Genomic DNA, 18,900 nt, shown 5'->3' on the forward strand with positions numbered 1-18,900 from the left:
AATATATTCATTAGTTTCATTTTGGTCATCAAGAAAATGCATCTTAATTTAAGAATTTTTTAGATAGTATTTTTGTCTTGTTTTCAGTAAAAATAAGTAGTTTTTTTTTTTGCAGTGCATGTTAAAAATAAACAGCACATTTAACCCCAAAAAGTAAAATAAGCTGGAAATGCATTTGGCATATGATTTAAACATTTTTGCAGCTTTTGTGAATTATCAATTTTGACCAAATTCTAAATAAAAAATATGTAAATAAATTTGATTGTACCACATTATAAAAAAGTTGACCTAAAAAAAAATGTTTTTAAAAAAATCAGTTTGGCTTAATAATTTATTTATGCATAAGAACTTAAAATTTTGTAAAAATCAAATTAAAATGGCCCTGATTATGACGGTGACAACTACATTGATTATTCAAGTGCATACAAAAAGGCTTCAGACAAAATATCCAAAACATCATGCAAAGTGTACAATGCCAAAGTCCTTTTAAGGAAGTCACATAACTCTCCCAGGTCTTGTTAGAACAAGATCAACAAGACCTGTCGATTCTGCGCATGCGCAAAGTGCCTCTCACAGAGGATTCTGATTGACCATTGGCTCTTTTTACTGGGAGGCGGGACTATTCTTCCCCATTCACATAAATCCTTTACTTTTAAAGTTACTTTTAAAGTAATGCATTACAATATTAAGTTACTCCCCCAAAAAAGTAACTTATTGTGTTACTTAGTTACTTTTCATGAAAAGTAATGCTAACTAGGGCTGGGTATTGTTAGGAATTTCACAATTCGATTCAATTTCGATTCTTGAGGCTTCGATTCAATTCGATATTGATTCGTTTGCTTCGATATCGATTCAATAATAAGTAAATAGCAATTAAGTACCTGAGTATATTTTTAAATAATGTGTGTAGTAGTACTAATGTTTGATCACGTTGATGGTGGAGGCTTGAAAGAAGTGCTGCTGTTTGCCATCTTTGATCTTTCTGTTTTGATAAAGCGCGTCTTGTACAATGCTGAACGCTCTCACTAGAGTGTTGCCCACAGCGGCGCCACTTGCCGGGGGGGCTGAATCGATTCATAGAATTTGATGAATCGATATTGAATTGAAAAGCAAATAATTGCAATGCATTGATGAATCGATATTTTTACCCAGCCCTAATGCTAACGTTACTTTTTAGTTACTTTTGCGTTACTTTTTCTTGGCTGAGGCTTGATCTCTTTTAGGCCTTGCAGGTGTTTTTATGACTGAAAAGTTCTGCATTCAGAAATGGCATATTTCATCACAAAAATTTCGAGCTCTGGCCTGCCATCTCAGTTACTGACTTAAACTGTTCCCACACAGGCATGTACGCATAGAGTGCATAATGTGACTATGTTTAGTTTTATTCAGTACATAATGTTTTTTTAATCAAATTAATTAAACTAAAAAAGTAACTTGCATTACTTTTTTGAAAAAGTAACTTAAATATTAATGTGTATATTTAAAATGAATGCGTTACTTGTTACTTCAGAAAAGTAATATTATTACGTTATGCACGTTACTTGTAATACGTTACCCCCAACACTACGCATCTTATTAATATTAAATATCTTTGACATTCACAACAATGATAAAATGAGAAGCTGTAAACTAGTATTTAAAAATTACTTTTGTATAAAGTTTACCCTATAAAAGAATTCTGTTGATTCTAAGATGAGCGTTTAAAGTAAATGTCAACTGCAGGAGGTCCTTGTTGGAATGCAACCTTCTGTCTTACAGCATTCCTGGGCTGGAGCAATCTGCCAATAAAATAAAAATCTAAAATTAAAATCTATTTTCACATTTTGAAAACATTATGTACATTTATTGTTAGGTATCAGAAAAAAATCATGGCTTTTATTGTCTGAAACAGTTAAATCAATGAACTGAAAATACATGTTACATACTGTATCAAGATATGAGCCTCCCAGCTTTCTGTCATCCCTGTCCCACTTCACTGGGCTGGGACAGCGAGCCTGGCTCTCCTTCAGTTGACGAATGCGACTCTGAAGGTGCTGCAGAAGTTTATATGAGGTCAGATCCTTGGTATTTGGGGACTGTTGGAAGTCTGGGCCACTTTGAAGAGCAGTGGAGGATAACTGGGATTCTTTGTGGTCTCTGCACTGCTTCAATGGGAGTGAAAAACAGGGATTTGTATATAATAAAAAATCTGGGGTCAAGGAGTGATGTCATTTTATTTTATTACACGTATATTTACTGTTCATATTGATTGATTTACCCCAGTCAAATGTCTCATCTCGTTCTCCAGTCTCTCCAATCTCTTCTGCTGCTCTGCTTGGGGTTTTGCGACCCTCCTGTTTTGTGGAATAAAAGTTAATGTGCAACAGTTTAACTTTAATGTCAATTTGATCTTAGTAAAAGTGTGTTACCTATCCATCCCGGCTGTGCGCTCCAGCTGAAATTTGTGTGCGAGCCTTGCAGGTTTTTTTTCTTTCCACTCGGCCATGCTTTTCTGCACCATCTTGAGTTCATCATCTTTCGCCTGCAGCTGCCTATGCATACGTGCTAACAGTCCATCTGTTTCATTGGCATCAGCCATGTTGGTTGTACAAAGGCCGCTCATTTCCTTCATGTGCTCCTTAATCCGTGATTTAATACACACATAAACAACGTCATACAATAACTTGCACCTGTTCAAGCATTCCCTGTTGAAAGCCCCAGATCTAATCTTCATCCTGTGAAGTGGAGATGCTTTCAAATGATCAATAACTTGGCTTGTATGATATGAGTACCTGTATGAGGTTTTCTTTTAGTGAAGCCAGTGCTTGTTTCTTTTCCTCAGTCATCTGTTCTTTCTGCCGATGAAGCTCTCGCTCCTTAAACAAAGATATAAATAACATTTGCTCAAAGCAGTGTGTTATTGTGGGTTTGTATATGTACATGTATTCTTTCTCACCTTATCAAGACTGAGATGCTGTGCAGTGCGTTTCTGTGAGCTTATCTCATTTTTAAGATCATTTATAAGACGTTGTGTGGCTTTTGTGAGATATTGCAGAGCCAGAAGAGCTTCAGGCACTGTAGGACTGAATAAGAGAATATACATTTTTATATGTCGCACAGCTATTGTTTTTGATTAGTTAAAGGAAAACACCACCGTTTTTCAATATTTTACAATGTTTTTACCTCAGCTTAGATGAATTAATACATACCTATCTTTTTTCAACATGTGCACTTCATCTTTGCACAGCATGTCGTGAATGTGTTAGCATTTAGCCTAGCCCCATTCATTCCTTAGGATTCAAACAAGGATGAGTTTAGAAGCCACCAAACACTTCCATGTTTTCCCTATTTAAAGACTGTTACATGAGTAAGTATGAATCCACTTAAAAAAATCGCCACATTTTATTTTGTACTACCATATTTACTCGTGAAAACATGGAAGTGTTTGGTGGGTTCTAAATTCATCCCTGTTTGGATCCTAAGGAATGAATGGGGCTAGGCTAAATGCTAACACAATTAAGACGCGCTGTGCGAAGATAAAGTGCATGCATTGAATAAAGATAAGTATGTATTGATTCATCTAAGTTGAGGTAAGAAAACAGTAAAATATTGAAAAACGGTGGTATTTTCCTTTAAAGGCATAGTTCACGGATAAATGAAAAGTCATAATTTTACTCACCCTCATGTTGTTTTAAAACTCTATGAGTTTCTTTATTCTGTTGAACACAAAAGTTGACAGTGCCCATTGACTTCCATAATATTTGTTTTTTCTACTATGGAAGTCAATGGGGACAATCAACAATGTGCTTACAATCATTTATCAAAATATCTTCTTTTCTGTTCAAAGAAACACATAGACGTATAACAACATAAGGCATAATGAGTAAATGATGACAGAATTTAAATTTTTGGGTGAACTATCACTTTAATCGTTATTGACAAAGACTAAAAATTGCATAGAATGAAAAGAAGGGATACGATTCAGACATGACATTATGGCTCAATTTAAACTTCCATCTTCTGTAGGCCTATATGAACTAATCTTACTACTATGCCACCACTACATGTTCGTTTATAAAAAATATTATGAGATGCATCCATTTGTATAAGCATTATAGGCTATTGCAAACTGAGCACACCTGTCTGGCAGGTGTTTGCTCTCGACAGTCAGGCCATTGTTCTTAAGCAGCTCTTGTAGGGAGACACATTCAGTGTGTATGTCCTGTGCCCAGTTCCCGATCTGCCGCTCGAGTCTGGCTATTCTTCTCTGGTGTTTTTGGTCTCTCTCCGAGAGGGCTGCCCTCAGGTGCCGAAGCTCTTGCTCAGAGCGCTGCAAGCTCTCCTTTAGATGCACCACATCTTTCTCAGTTTGCTGTTAATAATCAAACAGCATATAAGTGCTGGGGACAGGTCTGGGTCATTTAAATACAGAGTTAATGGGTGAATCTTATTATTATTATTATTATTAAAGAAAAATAAACTATATTTTGCAAAACATGTAGCCTAAATGTGACCCTGTCTGTGAAATCCCGGCTAAAGCCTCATAATGTAATTATGTGGTTAAGGGCATCTAATTTTACTTTATTTTCAATAAATTTGAACATTATACTAGTGAGGTTTCTCTACATTTTCTATACACAGAGCTCATTCATTGCAGTTTCTTGTTCATTTTTAATTTACTGGATATACAGTACTGTGCAAAAGTCTTAGGCCACCATGCCAGAATTAGATTGGTTGTTTTTGCAATGTTATAGTGATCATATATAATTATTTCTCAGTCTCTTTAATAAAATACATCCAGAAAATACAGGAAATGTGTATATAGTATTAAAAACTGTATAAAAATGTAAACTGATGTCTCAAGATTTTAGGGTATACTCCCCTTCCACTTGAGCAATAGCAGGCAACTGCAGGATCTCTTAAACCTAAATTAAATTAAAACTTAATTTCTCATTTTAAAGAAATTAATCTTTTTACTTTATTTTGCTCAAAAACGCTCAAGATGTGTTTAGTGCCAAGAGAGGTCACACTAAACACAGACAATGGGTAAAGAAGACATTTAGTCATGAATTTTTTTTTCATATTTTCTGTAGTTTCTGTTTGTATCTTAATTAAATAGATTGAAAAATAAATATGGATGGACATTAAAACTTCTAAAACAACAAGTCTGGTAGTGGCGGCCTAATACTTTTGCACAGTACTGTATAACGGCCATGACTATCGGCTGTATTTAAAGGGCACCTATTTCATTGCTAAAAAACATTATTATTTGTGTATTTGGTATATAATACAATCTTTTTGTGTGGTTTATGGTAAAAAAACATTATTTTCCGTACATTTTTGTAGCTCCAGATTTCACTCTCTTTCTGAAACGCATGGATTTTGTACAAAACTCATTGATTTGAAAAGCGCTGTGTTCCTGATTGGCCAGCTAATCTGTACGTTGTGATTGACCTGAATACCTCTGACGTCAGCCGAAAATGTGATGCTCCTTACCATGTTTGAAAGATTCGCTGACAATGCAATGCTAACAGGAGTTAAAGGAACAGTATGTAGGATTGTGGCAAAAACTGGTACTGCATTCACAAAACATGTGGCTAAAACTGGTACTGCAATCACACAACTGGTGGCCAATACACAAAATAACAACATAAACATCAGTTGAGGGCTGCAACTCCACTTTTCAAATGACAATATCCTGGCCAGACCACTGTTGTCAGTGAAATAAGTATTTAAAATGAAAATGATTTCTTAATGTCTAGTTGATATATCTGGGCCATGATTAATTGAAATACATTTCTTACATACTGTTCCTTTAACTTACAGACTGTGAGTCAAAGCAGGAGAAATTATGATAATGTTGGTCTTGTCTACATTACCAATCCCACGAAGTAAACTGTTGCCTTCAATCTGTGTGTTTGTTGTAGTCCAATAAAAGAGATTTACGTTGGAGACGATAACTTGAGTCATCATTTACATTGGGGTACTTACCTTTTGCATATCGTTAACATGTACTAATACACAATTACACACCAAGGGAAATGTAAAATCGTGATAGGTGCCCTTTGAACTATTGGCCGATAGTGTGAAAATGTGCTTTTATTGGCCGATATATCAGTGCATCTCTAATAACAATAGCCAATAAGTACATTTATGTCACAGTTATGCATAAATAATGCACAAAAATCCAAATAATAAAAATAGTTCTGACCTCACTTACTTTCTGAAGCTCAGAGACTTTACTCTGCAATTCCAGTGTTTTCCTTCTCTCTTTCTCCACCTCCACTTTTCCTCTCTTCACGGCCTCTTCTATCTGTTCCTCCAGAATCCCACGCTGCTCTCGGAGAGCCTTCTCTCTTTGCTCCACCCACTTTCTCTCCTCTTGCTTCAAAGCCTTTTCAATCTGTCAGTAGATATGATGATATGTAGAGTGAAGGATAAACAAGTATCTGAACAGTGAAGGTGGATAAACAATACAGTTTCTTTAAAAAAGCATAGATATGCAATTTTCAGGCGGTTTCAGGTACTGGACCTTTTCCTGTGTTTCACTTGTCAGCTCCTCTGCTTGCCTTCTCATTTCCCCTGCATGCTGGTCCAGAGCTCCTTTAAGTCTTTTGACTTCCTCATCTTTCATCTGGAGAGAAAGGTAAATGTGAGAAGAGCAGGACTGCTGTAAGACAGGTTGCTCTGAGCACCCTTGAGATGCAGATGAGCTCTGATGCAAAACCCTTTAAGTTTACTTTAGCAAAATTAGTATTATTTTTATCATACTGTATGTCAACAAACCGCTATTTCTGAATAGTCTGAGGCCGGGATTAAGGGATTTGCAAGCATTTAATTAGCGTATGATATGTGTCGAGAGCATTCAATTAATATCATCTGGTTTTTGACAAAGGTGACATTTAGCGGCTTCCTACCATTTGAAGTTCCTCTTGGTGTCTTTTTGTTAACTGTAGATTTAGTTGATTGATCTCTTGTTCCTATTAAAGCATTAAAAATATGTTTATCTGACATTGATACATTACCCTCCTGAAAAAGACCATCCTCTAACAGCATGAATATCTAGGCTGGATGTGCTGATTTGGTTAGTACTTCATGCATTATCAGCATAATTTAATTAAAGAAATTTTTTTGTACTGTTACTGTAGAAATCCTGGTAGGGGCACCAGCACACCAGCATCCCATACTGGGAATCAACAATGCAGATCAGTCATTTGAAACCCACCACTGAGGACTGATAAATATCTGTATCTTTCCTACCTTTTCCTTCTTTATCCTGTTCTGTAGTTCTGTTAACTTTAAACTGTGTTCTTCTCTAAGTGAAGAGAGCTCCAGATGAAGGGCCTTCTTTTCTTCCTCCAGCCCCCGCAGCAGCAGATCCTTCTGGGCAACAGTTTGCTCCAGCACTTCAAACCGGCTCACTTGCTGCTTTAGATCTTGCTGTGAAGACTATACATTATACAGATATTGAATTTATAGTGTCTGTTATCTTTATGGATAATACATTATTTAAAAATGAAAATAAGATAAAGATCTTAAAAGAAAGAATTGTAAAAAAATCTACCTGTTTAATTCGGTCTGTTTCTCTGATGGTATCAGCCAGCTGTTTTTCCAAGCTAATGCATTTCTGTTGAAGGGATCTAAAGTCCTCGTCCTTCTGCTCCATCTCCTGAATCACCTCATCCAACCTCTGAGTAGAGATTGAGAAAATATATGTGTACATATAGGACAAATATATATATATATATATATATATATATATATATATATATATATATATATATATATATATATATATATATATATATATATATATATATATATATATATATATATATATATATATATATATATAAGATATTGTGCCCCTTCACTGGTTCTCCCATTTTGTATACTACAACACAATCATATAAAATAATTGATAGTTTTTGTGTTTTTGAAAAACAAAAATTACCAGGGATAATTTCTAATTTAGTAAAATCTATCAGAATACTTATTCAAGGCACTTTACCTCTTGCATAGAGTCTATTGTGTGTCTGAAACGCCTCTGTTCTGAGAACAGTTCAGATTTTGCATTATCCAGCAATCTGTCCATCTCCTCCCTTTCCAGAATGGACACACTGCGGCCTACACACTGCGGTATTAAAAAAAGAGACCAGATCAAATCACATTCAAGTTCAAGAAGTATATCTGCTGTATATAGTATTTGCATTATTATTTCAAATCAAAAGATGAACTGAGTTGATTTATAATAAAAACCCGTATTTTACATTGTGACAGCTGATGTCATAGTTCTGTGCCATCTTTGACCTCTGAACTAAATTCTCCTGTTGCTCCTGCAGAACCCTGACCTCTTCCAAACATATGTCCTTCTGGACCTGCAGTCGGTTTATCTCACACCTGCAGTTCAATACAGCACACAATTAAATACAAATCTGTTCAACATGATCTCACAGAAAGTCATGTTATAGTCACAAAAAAATGTATTAATTTATTCGTGTCCATGACACGAAATTCAGCTTTTTTTACGTGGCTTGAGCATGAATGTTTTTTTTTCGTGTCAGTTGCACAAATTTCTATAAATAGTTTTTCGTGGCCATGGCACGCCTTTTTTTCCGTGTCATTTTGTGTATAGTTTTCTAATTTTTCCCCCTAGTTTTAAATCATTGTTGCTTGGGGTAGGGGTTAGATTTGGGGTTTGGGTTAGGATGTACTTTTATGTATTAGTTTCTACATGTTTTTCCTTTGCTTTTAAAACTATTCTTGCCTGGAGTTGGGGTTTGGGTCTAAAACTGTAACAGAAAATGATTCTAACCCCAAGCGACAATGGTAAGAAAATAGTATAAACAAGGAGAAAACAATACATAAAATGACACGAAAAACTATTTATAGAAATTGAGAGTCACATGACATTCCTGCCAAAGGCACGTGAAAGAAAGATTAATTTTGAGCCATTGACACGGATAAATTAATAAATATTTTTGTGACTATAACACGACTTTCCGTGAGATCAGTCTGAATCTGTTACATACAGGCAGGTGTACAATGATAACAACTGTATGCAGAAGTCTATTTTAATATTAATATAATAACACTCAAATTATATTACACAAAGATTTGGGAAATATACTGATGTGCAAGTGGTAGTCATGAAAACAGAAGAACAAACATGATGAAGCTTTCTGTGGTATTAAAACATACCTGATATTTTGGGCCTGTGCTCTGCTGTCCCTCATAATGATCTGTAGAGATTGCTGCTCTGTCTTAGTTTGGTCCACTTCCTCTCTCAGCTTTCCCAAAGTGTGAACCACAGCCTGAGCATATAAGCTTGCTTAATAAATTGTCAGATGAAAAAGCTTTAAGGGAATTACAGTCTGATCATTTGTGTGTGTGTGTTTTATAATACTCATACTATTTTTTGCTGTTGAAGCTTAGCAACCGAGACCTTCAACTCTTTGAGCTGATCTTCATTTATTCTGATCTGGTCCCGAGGTCTCTCTAAGCTCTATAAAAAAAAAAAAATTATATATCCACTGAAACAACCAACAGAGATGATCTTAACAGCATGGATCCTGCTGTCCATGCCATGTTTCTTAATTACGTCAATTAATTTAATCAAACAAATGGCTTGCTCAGCATTAGTAATATGAATTATTGTTTGCTAAAGATGATGTTTTTAAAGCACACATTAACACCATTTTCATAAAACATTAATGCCTATTATGCCGGTAACAATAGAGTATGTGATAATAGTAAAGGGAATTTTCAGCTCCCCAAGAGTTAAATATTTGATTTTATTGTTTTGGAATCCATTCAGCTAATCCCCAGCATAGCTAAGCACAATCCATTGAATCTAATTAGACCATATAGCATCGCGCTCAAAAATAACATTAGCATCACGTTTTAATATTTTTCCTATTTAAAACTTGACTCTTCTGTAGTTACATTGTGTACTAAGACCGACAGAAAATTAAAAGTTGTGATTTTCTAGGCAGATATGGTTAGCACTATACTCTCATTCTGGCTTAATCATCAAGGACTTTGCTGCCGTAAAATGGCTGCAGGAGGTGCAATGATATTACGCAGTGCCCGAAAATAGTCCCCTGCTATTGAAGTTAAGGGGACTATTTTCGGCTGCTATTTGAAAATCTGGAATCTGAGGGTGCAAAAAATCTATATATGAAGAGTTTCGTTGCAAAACGAGATAACCACCGTTTTTTTAATTGTTCCGAAATCTCATTTTTTGGTTGTGCATTCCAATTCATTTCAATGCAATTGCAGTTGGTTTGTTTTGATTTAAACCTTCATAACTTAAAAAATACAGCTAAGAAGCACCATAAAACAAAATAATAACATGATAACGTAATAATAAACATATTTTGAGAAAAAATTAAAAAAATGGATTTATCTCGTTTTGCAACGAAACTCTTCATATTGAGAAAATCGCCTTTAAAGTTGTCCAAATGAAGTCCTTACAAATACATATTACTAATGATAAATGTATTTTTTATATATTTATGGTAGGAAATGTACAAAATATCTTCATGGAACATTATCTTTAATTATTATGCTAATGATTTTTGAAATTTCTTTTTTTTAGATATACAATGTATTGTTGGCTATTGCTACAGATATACCCATGCCACTTATAACTGGTTTTTCTGGTTCAGGGTCACATCCAATGAAATTCAACATTATCAACAGTGGCGGCTCATGACTGCTTATCCGAGGGGCACAAATTCCAAATATGTGTTCGGAGTGTCATGTGTGCTGCTCGTGTTTTCAAAATGTGTGTTTGTTGCGTCATGTGAACCATGTGCATCACGTGTTTTGGCTAAATAAGTGCCTGCTGCACATGCGTCAAAACCATTTATGATAAAAGAGACGCTCACATTCAAAAAATACATGCAAGACACTCCCTTAATACTAAACTTTGATTACGCATGAGATTATGCGAGTATCTGGCAAATGCGAGTGTCTCTTTTATGATAAACCCTTTAGACACGTCTGCAGCAGGCACTTATTTTGACAAGACAAGTGATGCACATAGGATCACTCGACACGCAGAACACATACTTTGAAATCACGAACCACACACATGATGGACAACATGCATGTTGTTACTTTGCATCGAGCACCCTTGATAAAAGAAGTCACCAGCCGCCGCTGGTTATCAATGCGCCCATGTTTCCACAGATATGCTAAAAATATAGTTTCTCTCACAGATGTATTATTTCGCTTCAGAAGACATACAGTATATCTATACATATGTGGGTGAAGTATTCCTTTAGCACTGAGTATTCGTTGTTTACAGAAAGCAAGCCGAATGTAAGGTGATAAATTCACTGAGTACTCTCACAGTGTAGGAGAGATTTCTTTTGCTCTGGTGAGAACCCTGTTTCTTTCTGTTCCTGCTGGGTGGATGTCTCCTGCCTCTGGAGTAACGCTTTGACACAGAACCTTCACCGCTCGTCTCTTCATCATCAGAGCTATACAAACACAGAATTATAATGAGATATTTATGTCTGCTAAAAAAATTGTCATTGTTTAAGACTATAGATAACTTTAATAAGACTAAGACTTGCCTTAAACTATTAAGAAGGCTCTGAACAGTACCTGAAAGATTGAGTATTGCTTTGCATGGCCGGTCCAGTAGAGAATACACTTTCTCTGCTAAAACGAAATCCTGTTGGTACACAGACAAACACAAGGTTTTTAGAAAGTGTTGTACCAATCACGTTTTTTCAGGTCTACAGTGCAAGCATATAAAATTTGACAAAGACTATTATATTGCAGAGCAGAGGGCCTCTCACCTGTACCTGTCTTTTTGCTGAGTGCAGATTTCAGGTACCGTTGAACCTTTTCTGAGCACACTGTGTCCAGATCAGTGTCTATGGTGATAGAATCAAAACTCTGCATGGGAATTCCTATAAGAGAACACATAATAAACATCCATAGAGTTTGTCAGATCTGCTCATACAGCTTAATTTAATGAAGATCCTGCACTACAGGTCACAGCGATTGAAAAAAAAGTGTGTCGTACGGTACGACTCGTACCTGTGAGTTGTCTGATTGGTGTTTTGGATAGATGCTGGGTGTGACTATTTGACAGTTCATTATCATCTGCAGGGTCACTGCTGGTGGTGGGTACATCAGGGGGTGGAGCCACACCTAACAAGATTCGTTTTTAAATCTTATTTATGCCAATTCCTGTGATGTATTTATTTGCCAATAAACTGTCAACAAAGTTTGGTAATAAGGATTTTGTATATCTTTTAAACTAAGCCAAACATTGCATTCATTGCTCAGGTGTGATTTTGACCCATTCTTCCACACAAACAGTCTTTAAATCTTGAAGGTTCTGTGGACTCTTCTATAAACTCTGATCTTTAGTTCTTTCCATAGATTTTCACTTGGATTCATGTCAGGATTCATGGCTGGTTCATTCTAGCAGAAATTCTTTAAATCCAATTGAGAGTTTTGCCTGGCTGTGTATTTGGGTTGGGGTTTATACATTATGAGATGTTTCTTGCATGGCACCTTGGCAATAAGAAACTATTTTATAGGTCATCAGTTGGGACTGAACCAGCTGTTATTATTTGCACTGACAAGGGGCAGGTTTGCTTTTTATTACTGACTGTCTTGGCTTTCCTCACATTTTTGCACCTTCTTTTCTTCAGGGGTCCAATACTTTTGCCTGTGTCATTTTACATGATTACACATATCTTAATTATGGACATCTATTGATTTCTTTGCATGTGTTGATTGCATAGGTTTTTACCAACATCTGTTACCAAAATTTCATTTCATTAGCACCTCAATGGCAATATTTTACGGCGACTAGTTTAAAAGAAAAACAAAGCCCATGTTACCAAACTTTATCGACAGTGTATTGGTATATAAAGGCCTTTCTGAACCTCCCGTCAGTAACTACATTACACTTTTAATAAAGGGCCATACAGGCTTTAATAATTGAAATGCCTCTTACAAACAACAGTGACATTAAAACACTAAAGTTGATTGATGCTTTAATTTTAGTACTATTGTTTGTAAAAGGCAATTAAAAAAATAAGGCCTATACAGCCACACAAAACCTTTCCTTGTTCACTCTACATACCTTTGCCAGGATCTATCATCTCATCTCTGAAGCGTGTTAAGAAATCCTCAGTACAGATGCTGTCCATTGTGAGTTCATCCTCCTCATTTCTTATCTCTGCTACTTCAGAACTTTTCCCAAGAAGCCTCTCTAACCTCCATCGGCACTGCTCGTTCCTGGACGCTGAGCACAAGTCATCTCCGTCTGGATGCCACACATCTGTGACCTTCAGAATCTCCACTGTCTGATGTTCAGCTTGGGCACATTTTCCTTCTGAAATTTATAAAAGACAATATAAAAATGTATAGTAATGGCTTCTTTTTGGCCACCAAAATGGAGTATGTAGTACTCCATGGCTCGGTTAAACAAATTTGACCATCTTCAAATGCAGATTCTATCCGAGCCTGTTTATAGGCAACAAGGAAGTAGTAGAATTCAAGATTCCTATATTAATAATTTTTCTACTTTGTATTGATTATTACCTGAAGGAGTCCAGTCAGGGGTGGATGGTGTTTTATCATTTGTTGGAACAGTGCTTCCCAGGCCTGTGTCTTTACTTAAAGACAAACCGCGATCAAGATAACCTGGGACATAGAGATCATTAAGAACTTTTTTCCATATATGACCCAGTCTGTGAAAAACCAGCTAAAGCCATTTTCTGTGATTTACAAAATATAATCTAAAGAACAATCTGTGAAAAATAACCTTAAAATCTTTATTTTAGAAAAGAGCATGTCAAATATTGAAATCAACTTTGATGAAACTTTAGCCAGGATTTTAGAGACAGTGTCACATGGGAAACGTAATGCTTTGCTGCACTAAAAGTCTTTTGAAATGTCAAGTTATAGGGCACATATTATGCCTATTTTACAAGATGTAATATAAGATAATGTGTCTGTGAAGTTCAAGGTCAAAATCCCCCACGGATCATTTGTTATGGCATGTCCAAAATGCCCCTATTTGGGTCGGAGCAAAAAGGGCGTTTTCATGTACCTTTAAATGTAAATGAGCAACTTCTCACTCCCTTTCCAACAGACAGTGAGCGCTTGTGGTTAAAAATAGATCTGATTCCTGTGAATACAGTCCGAGACACTAGAAAACATTGTGCTAACAAACACATTTAGAAAAGCTTTTGGGTAAAGTTAACCAGTCAGTAAGCGGGGCTTTGTTTGTGTGACATCGCATTAACAAGACAATCAAAACAGCATGTCTAATGAGACTGCTTTGGTTTAATGAGGATTTAAACAGAACTAAATGGTGAATGTTTTTCATTGTAGAGTTGTTGTGTTTACACACTGCCAACATACATGTATGTCCATATCATATGGTAAGGCTTATTTCACAAAAATGGTTCATGCCTACCGGTCGAAGAAGAAAATTCATTTCTCTTGGAGGCGCCTTCACGCATTTGGAATTGACTGTGGGTCTATGGTTGAAAGACAAAATAAAAACCCTGAACTTATCATTTCGATTAAAAACAATGTGCTTACTATTTATATCTTAAAATCATTGACCTGTATATGATTCAGTTGCGCATCAATGGCATCCAGTAGACGATCGCAGTGGTCATGGGACAATCCCAGAGGAATGAGTTCATAAACATCAACCTCGTCATCCACTTCTAAGAAGACAAACAAAACATACGACAATAAAATATAGTCTTACATCAGCACGGGAGGGAATTTATGTGCTCATGTAGATAAGAACATTGCGTTAGCAACATAAAAGGTCATGGGTTTGATCCTTGGGAACATACATACTGATGATATGTATAGCGTTTAATGCACGTTGGATAAAAGTGTCTGCAAAATGCATAAATGTAAATGTATGGATCTGACCTGCAGAGAGCAGCTCATCAGTGTTCTCTCCAGAACCCTCATGGTCTACAATTTCCATAACTGACCGAAAAAGACAACAAAAATTAATTCATACATTTAAACTAAAATCTTTTTTTATTTTGTTTAAGAGCATTTATGGCCTATACTGGAGCAAAAAGACAGGTTTGGGTAAGGAAGGGTTGTTGTCTAGGAAACTGAAAGGAACCCCAACAAAGAACCTTAAAAAGTTATATTAGAACCAACATTTCACAATGCAAAGATACATATTTCATGTCGGTTTATTAACTGAAGGTAATTTCCGGTGTTGCATTTTAATCCACAAAATGATAAATTTCGTGACTCTTCTAGAAGAAAAATACACACACAGATGCAAACACTATTTTTTAAATCGCATCGACTTTCAGATATTTGTAGTGTACATTATGCGACTTTAATTTAGTTTTGCACTTACCTCAAAAAAGTGCCTCCGCTCGAAGTTTTCCTCAGAAACTGGTTGAGATGCCTGCGCTTAGCGTCATGGCAACCATACACACTCACTATGAGTGAACACAAAGATTTTTGTTTGCAAAGCACAACATTCATTTTATTCCTAATTTAATGTATATTCATGTTGTTTAAAATATTATTAAGATAATATATACATAATAAGCAAATAAATACGTAAAAATGTGAATATGTTACCTCACATAAAACAGGACATTGAAAAAAATTGGGATTTTTTTGTAACACAATCTGGCAACTCCTGTCATCCCGCAAATATCGCGAGAGGGTTTGTTTTGTTCGCGCTGACAGTAAAGCGAAACAAGTTTCATCCCTGATGATCAGCAATTTCAAAACAGTAAGCGATTTTACAAGACAAAAGTCATTTGTGGTCGAATTTACTGTGATATTCCCCCTTTTACACAAGCAAGGTTAGTTATAGTTTATATATTTTATTAGGTTCAGTGAGTATTGTAATGGTAAATAAGTTTGAAACCATATGCTAACCGGCTAGCAGGGTTTTTGTGTTAATGATAACATTGATGCCAGCTTATCTGTAATAAACACGTGAATCGCTTAAATTAATTTAATCGCGGGTAGTGTTGTCTACACCTTGTGTATTGTTTAACGTTATATGTTTTTTCAGTCTAATAACACAGTGGTTTATTTATTGTAACCATAGTACAACCATAGGGACAGGGTAATAAATGTATGGCTTTTCATTACTATTATATTTAAACAAATCAAACGTTTGTTATGAACAATAGTAACAGATAAAGGACATCATGGTGATACAATAGTTTTTTTACTCTTCAGTTCCTGGACTAATGCTGTGTGGGAGTGAATCAGCAACATTTTAAAACATGGGTTAGAATCTTTAGGCCATCACAATTCAAGTTCAGTGCTAAATGTCATCCAGACTTTATTTATGGGTCTATCAGGTGAATTAGTTCAGAAATGACTTCATACTTTGATGAACATGACTGTGAACCAACAAATCCCGAAGAACAGTACCGACAGAATGCCCTGCTGGAACTTGCAAGGTAACTAAAATTTGACACCATCGTGATGGTCTAAAAACATTTCATTCATTTCTGCCTGAACTTGCTATTAATGTTATTAACGTTTGTGTAGGTCTCTAATGCAGGGCCTTGACATAGACTCGGGTTCATTTGATTTGTCGGACTGGGACCAGCGACTCCCCCCTCCTGCAGCAAAGACTGTGGTTCAGAGTCTTCCTGTCGTCATTATCTCACCTGAACAAGCAGGTAACCATCTATTGTTTAACAGTCTGCTCTTATTACAATACATCCATTCAAGACAATGACACTGTAAATCAAACAAATCATTATTGAATATTGCAGTAAGAGTGGGGGGGGGGGTGGTAATGCCAGCATTTAAAGGGACACTCCACTTTTTTTAAAAATATGCTCATTTTTCAGCTCCCCTAGAGTTAAACATTTGATTCTTATCGTTTTGGAATCCATTCAGCCGATCTCCGGGTCTGGTGCTAGCACTTTTAGCATAGCTTAACATAATCCATTGAATCTGATTAGGCCGTTTAGCATCATGCTCAAAATTAACCAAAGAGTTTTGATATTTTTCCTATTTAAACTTGACTCTTCTGTGGTTGCAAGGTTTACTAAGTTCGACAAAAAACGTAAGAGTTGCAATTTCTGGGCAGATATGGGTGGGAGCTGTGCTCTCATTCTGGCGTAATGATCAAGGACTTTGCTGCTGTAACATGGCTGCAGCAGGTGCAATGATATTACGCAATGCCGAAAATAGTCCCCTGCTATTGAAAGGCTGTTTCTCAATTCCAAGAACGCAAAGAACGGTCTTGCGTCCTCGTGTAAATCGTACTTGCCAGGCGACCTCGGAAGAACGAACTCAGAAGGTCGCGAGAACACAAAACGCACTTATGAGAATTGAGATTTGTGCAATCTTCCTGTTGGTCACCTGACCTCCGCCATTGTTTTGCCGCAATGACTTCTGGGGCGTGAAGCGATTTCAGCGCGCAAGTCTGCACTCGATGCATCCTCGATATCAAGAACACATCCGGGTATTTTCATGCGTCCTCTGTACTTGCGTTCTTGAGAATTGGAATGAACTTCGACTGTTAATGATGACGTAGAGCAAGGACACGAGAACGCAAGATCGCTGAAGAACGCATATTGAGAAACAGCCAAAGTTACTTAGGGAACTATTTTCGGCTGCTGCCATGTTACGGAAGCAAAGTCCTTGATTATTACGCCAGAATGAGAGTATATTTCCTACCAATATCTGCCTACAAATTGCAATTTTTTAAAAAATTTGTCTGTCTTGGTGCACAATGTAGCCGCGGAAGGGTCAAGTTTTGAATGGGAAAGGGATCCGAACACTTTGGTTGTTTTTGAGCGTGATGCTAAATGGTCTGGTCGGATTCAGTGGATTGTGGTGAGCTGTGCTAAAAGTGGTAGCGCCAGACCCGGAGATCAGCTGAATGGATTCCAAAATGGTAAAAATCAGATCTTTAACTCTTGGGGAACTGGAAAATTAGCATTTTCAAAAAAATTTGAGTGTCCCTTAAATCCATGTCTGCTACTTTCCTCTGGTTCACATTCTTCATTTGGCAGATAAAGGACTGAAGTGTCCGGTGTGTTTATTGGAGTTTGAGGAGCAAGAGACAGTAAGAGAGATGCCATGTAAGCATATGTTTCACACGGGGTGTATCCTGCCATGGCTTAGTAAGGTATGTCTATGCTGATCACTGAAAAAATAAAAGTTAGTTCAACTTAAAAACTAATATTTTTAAGTCGAATCAACTTAAAATTTTAAGGGAACCAGGTAATTTACTTTTTTAGAATCGTTAGTATTTTAGAATCGATGCAATCATAAATGTTATATTTTTACAGACCAATTCTTGTCCATTGTGTCGACTTGAATTACCCACTGACAATCCAGACTATGAGGAGTTTAAAAAAGATAAGGTATGACATGGCTGTTTTCTTATTTGACCATACTGTCCAGTACTTTGCACGTTCATCGTTAATTTCTATATTAAATGTATTCTTCTGTTACTGAATGTATGTATATTTCACAGGAACGGAGAAGACAAAGAGAACACAGGCTAGAAGATCTACATGGAGCCATGTATACATGACCTCTGAGGACTGAATATGAATGACACTCAGTTTGTTAAAAGTGAGTTAATTGCGCAGGGACCACACTTTGAAATCATTGAGTTTGCTCGTACTTGAAGAAACAGCAAAGTTTTTTTTGTATTGCTATGCACCGAGCTGTTTGTATGAAATATGTCACTAGCAACATAGCTTCAATTTTATTAAATGTTTTATTGATCATAGTAAGGAGTTTAAATGTTGTTGTGTGAAATGACGTTTAGTTGATCCATAATTTAGTATCAATATGTTTTGCTTTCTGAAAGCGATTTCTGTAGTGCTGAGAAACCTTTTATCGGTGTCATCCATATAGGTGGCTTCCTGGACAGTGATTAGCTTAAGCCAGGAC

The 18,900-nt window shown here is 36.3% G+C and overlaps 2 protein-coding genes across 8 annotated transcripts; one reads left to right on the plus strand and one right to left on the minus strand.

The window, feature by feature from the left end:
- Positions 1-313: 313 nt before the first annotated feature.
- Positions 314-15,529, minus strand: LOC129440079 (uncharacterized). Of its 5 annotated transcripts, none has more exons than XM_055199163.2 (26): positions 15,365-15,529; positions 14,914-14,973; positions 14,590-14,696; positions 14,438-14,501; positions 13,558-13,659; positions 13,097-13,348; positions 12,037-12,150; positions 11,799-11,906; positions 11,596-11,665; positions 11,339-11,468; positions 9,392-9,484; positions 9,181-9,293; positions 8,250-8,379; positions 7,991-8,113; positions 7,544-7,669; positions 7,240-7,428; positions 6,897-6,959; positions 6,512-6,613; positions 6,191-6,382; positions 4,119-4,351; positions 2,936-3,062; positions 2,772-2,855; positions 2,409-2,617; positions 2,258-2,333; positions 1,926-2,144; positions 314-1,778 (listed from the first exon to the last, which is right to left on the minus strand). In XM_055199163.2, the coding sequence occupies exons 2-26, from the start codon at positions 14,969-14,971 to the stop codon at positions 1,713-1,715; spliced, it is 3,150 nt and encodes a 1,049-aa protein (XP_055055138.2). In that variant the 5' UTR covers positions 14,972-14,973; positions 15,365-15,529; the 3' UTR covers positions 314-1,712. The 5 variants fall into 5 exon arrangements, with proteins under 5 accessions (XP_055055138.2, XP_055055139.2, XP_073716394.1 ...); XM_055199164.2 differs by having other exon boundaries at positions 6,200-6,382; positions 11,793-11,906; XM_073860293.1 differs by having other exon boundaries at positions 2,409-2,614; positions 11,793-11,906.
- A 103-nt stretch (positions 15,530-15,632) lies between these two features.
- On the plus strand, positions 15,633-18,736 carry rnf181 (ring finger protein 181). Of its 3 annotated transcripts, none has more exons than XM_055199168.2 (6): positions 15,633-15,751; positions 16,335-16,436; positions 16,528-16,661; positions 18,009-18,124; positions 18,288-18,362; positions 18,476-18,736. In XM_055199168.2, exons 2-6 carry the CDS (start codon positions 16,351-16,353, stop codon positions 18,533-18,535), a joined length of 471 nt encoding a protein of 156 aa, XP_055055143.1. In that variant the 5' UTR covers positions 15,633-15,751; positions 16,335-16,350; the 3' UTR covers positions 18,536-18,736. The 3 variants fall into 3 exon arrangements, with proteins under 3 accessions (XP_055055143.1, XP_055055145.1, XP_073716398.1); XM_055199170.2 differs by having other exon boundaries at positions 15,689-15,824; XM_073860297.1 differs by having other exon boundaries at positions 15,697-15,751; positions 16,326-16,436.
- The last annotated feature ends 164 nt before the right edge of the window (positions 18,737-18,900 follow it).

The sequence above is a fragment of the Misgurnus anguillicaudatus genome, chromosome 22, assembly GCF_027580225.2.
Source record: "Misgurnus anguillicaudatus chromosome 22, ASM2758022v2, whole genome shotgun sequence".
Lineage (NCBI taxonomy): Eukaryota > Metazoa > Chordata > Actinopteri > Cypriniformes > Cobitidae > Misgurnus > Misgurnus anguillicaudatus.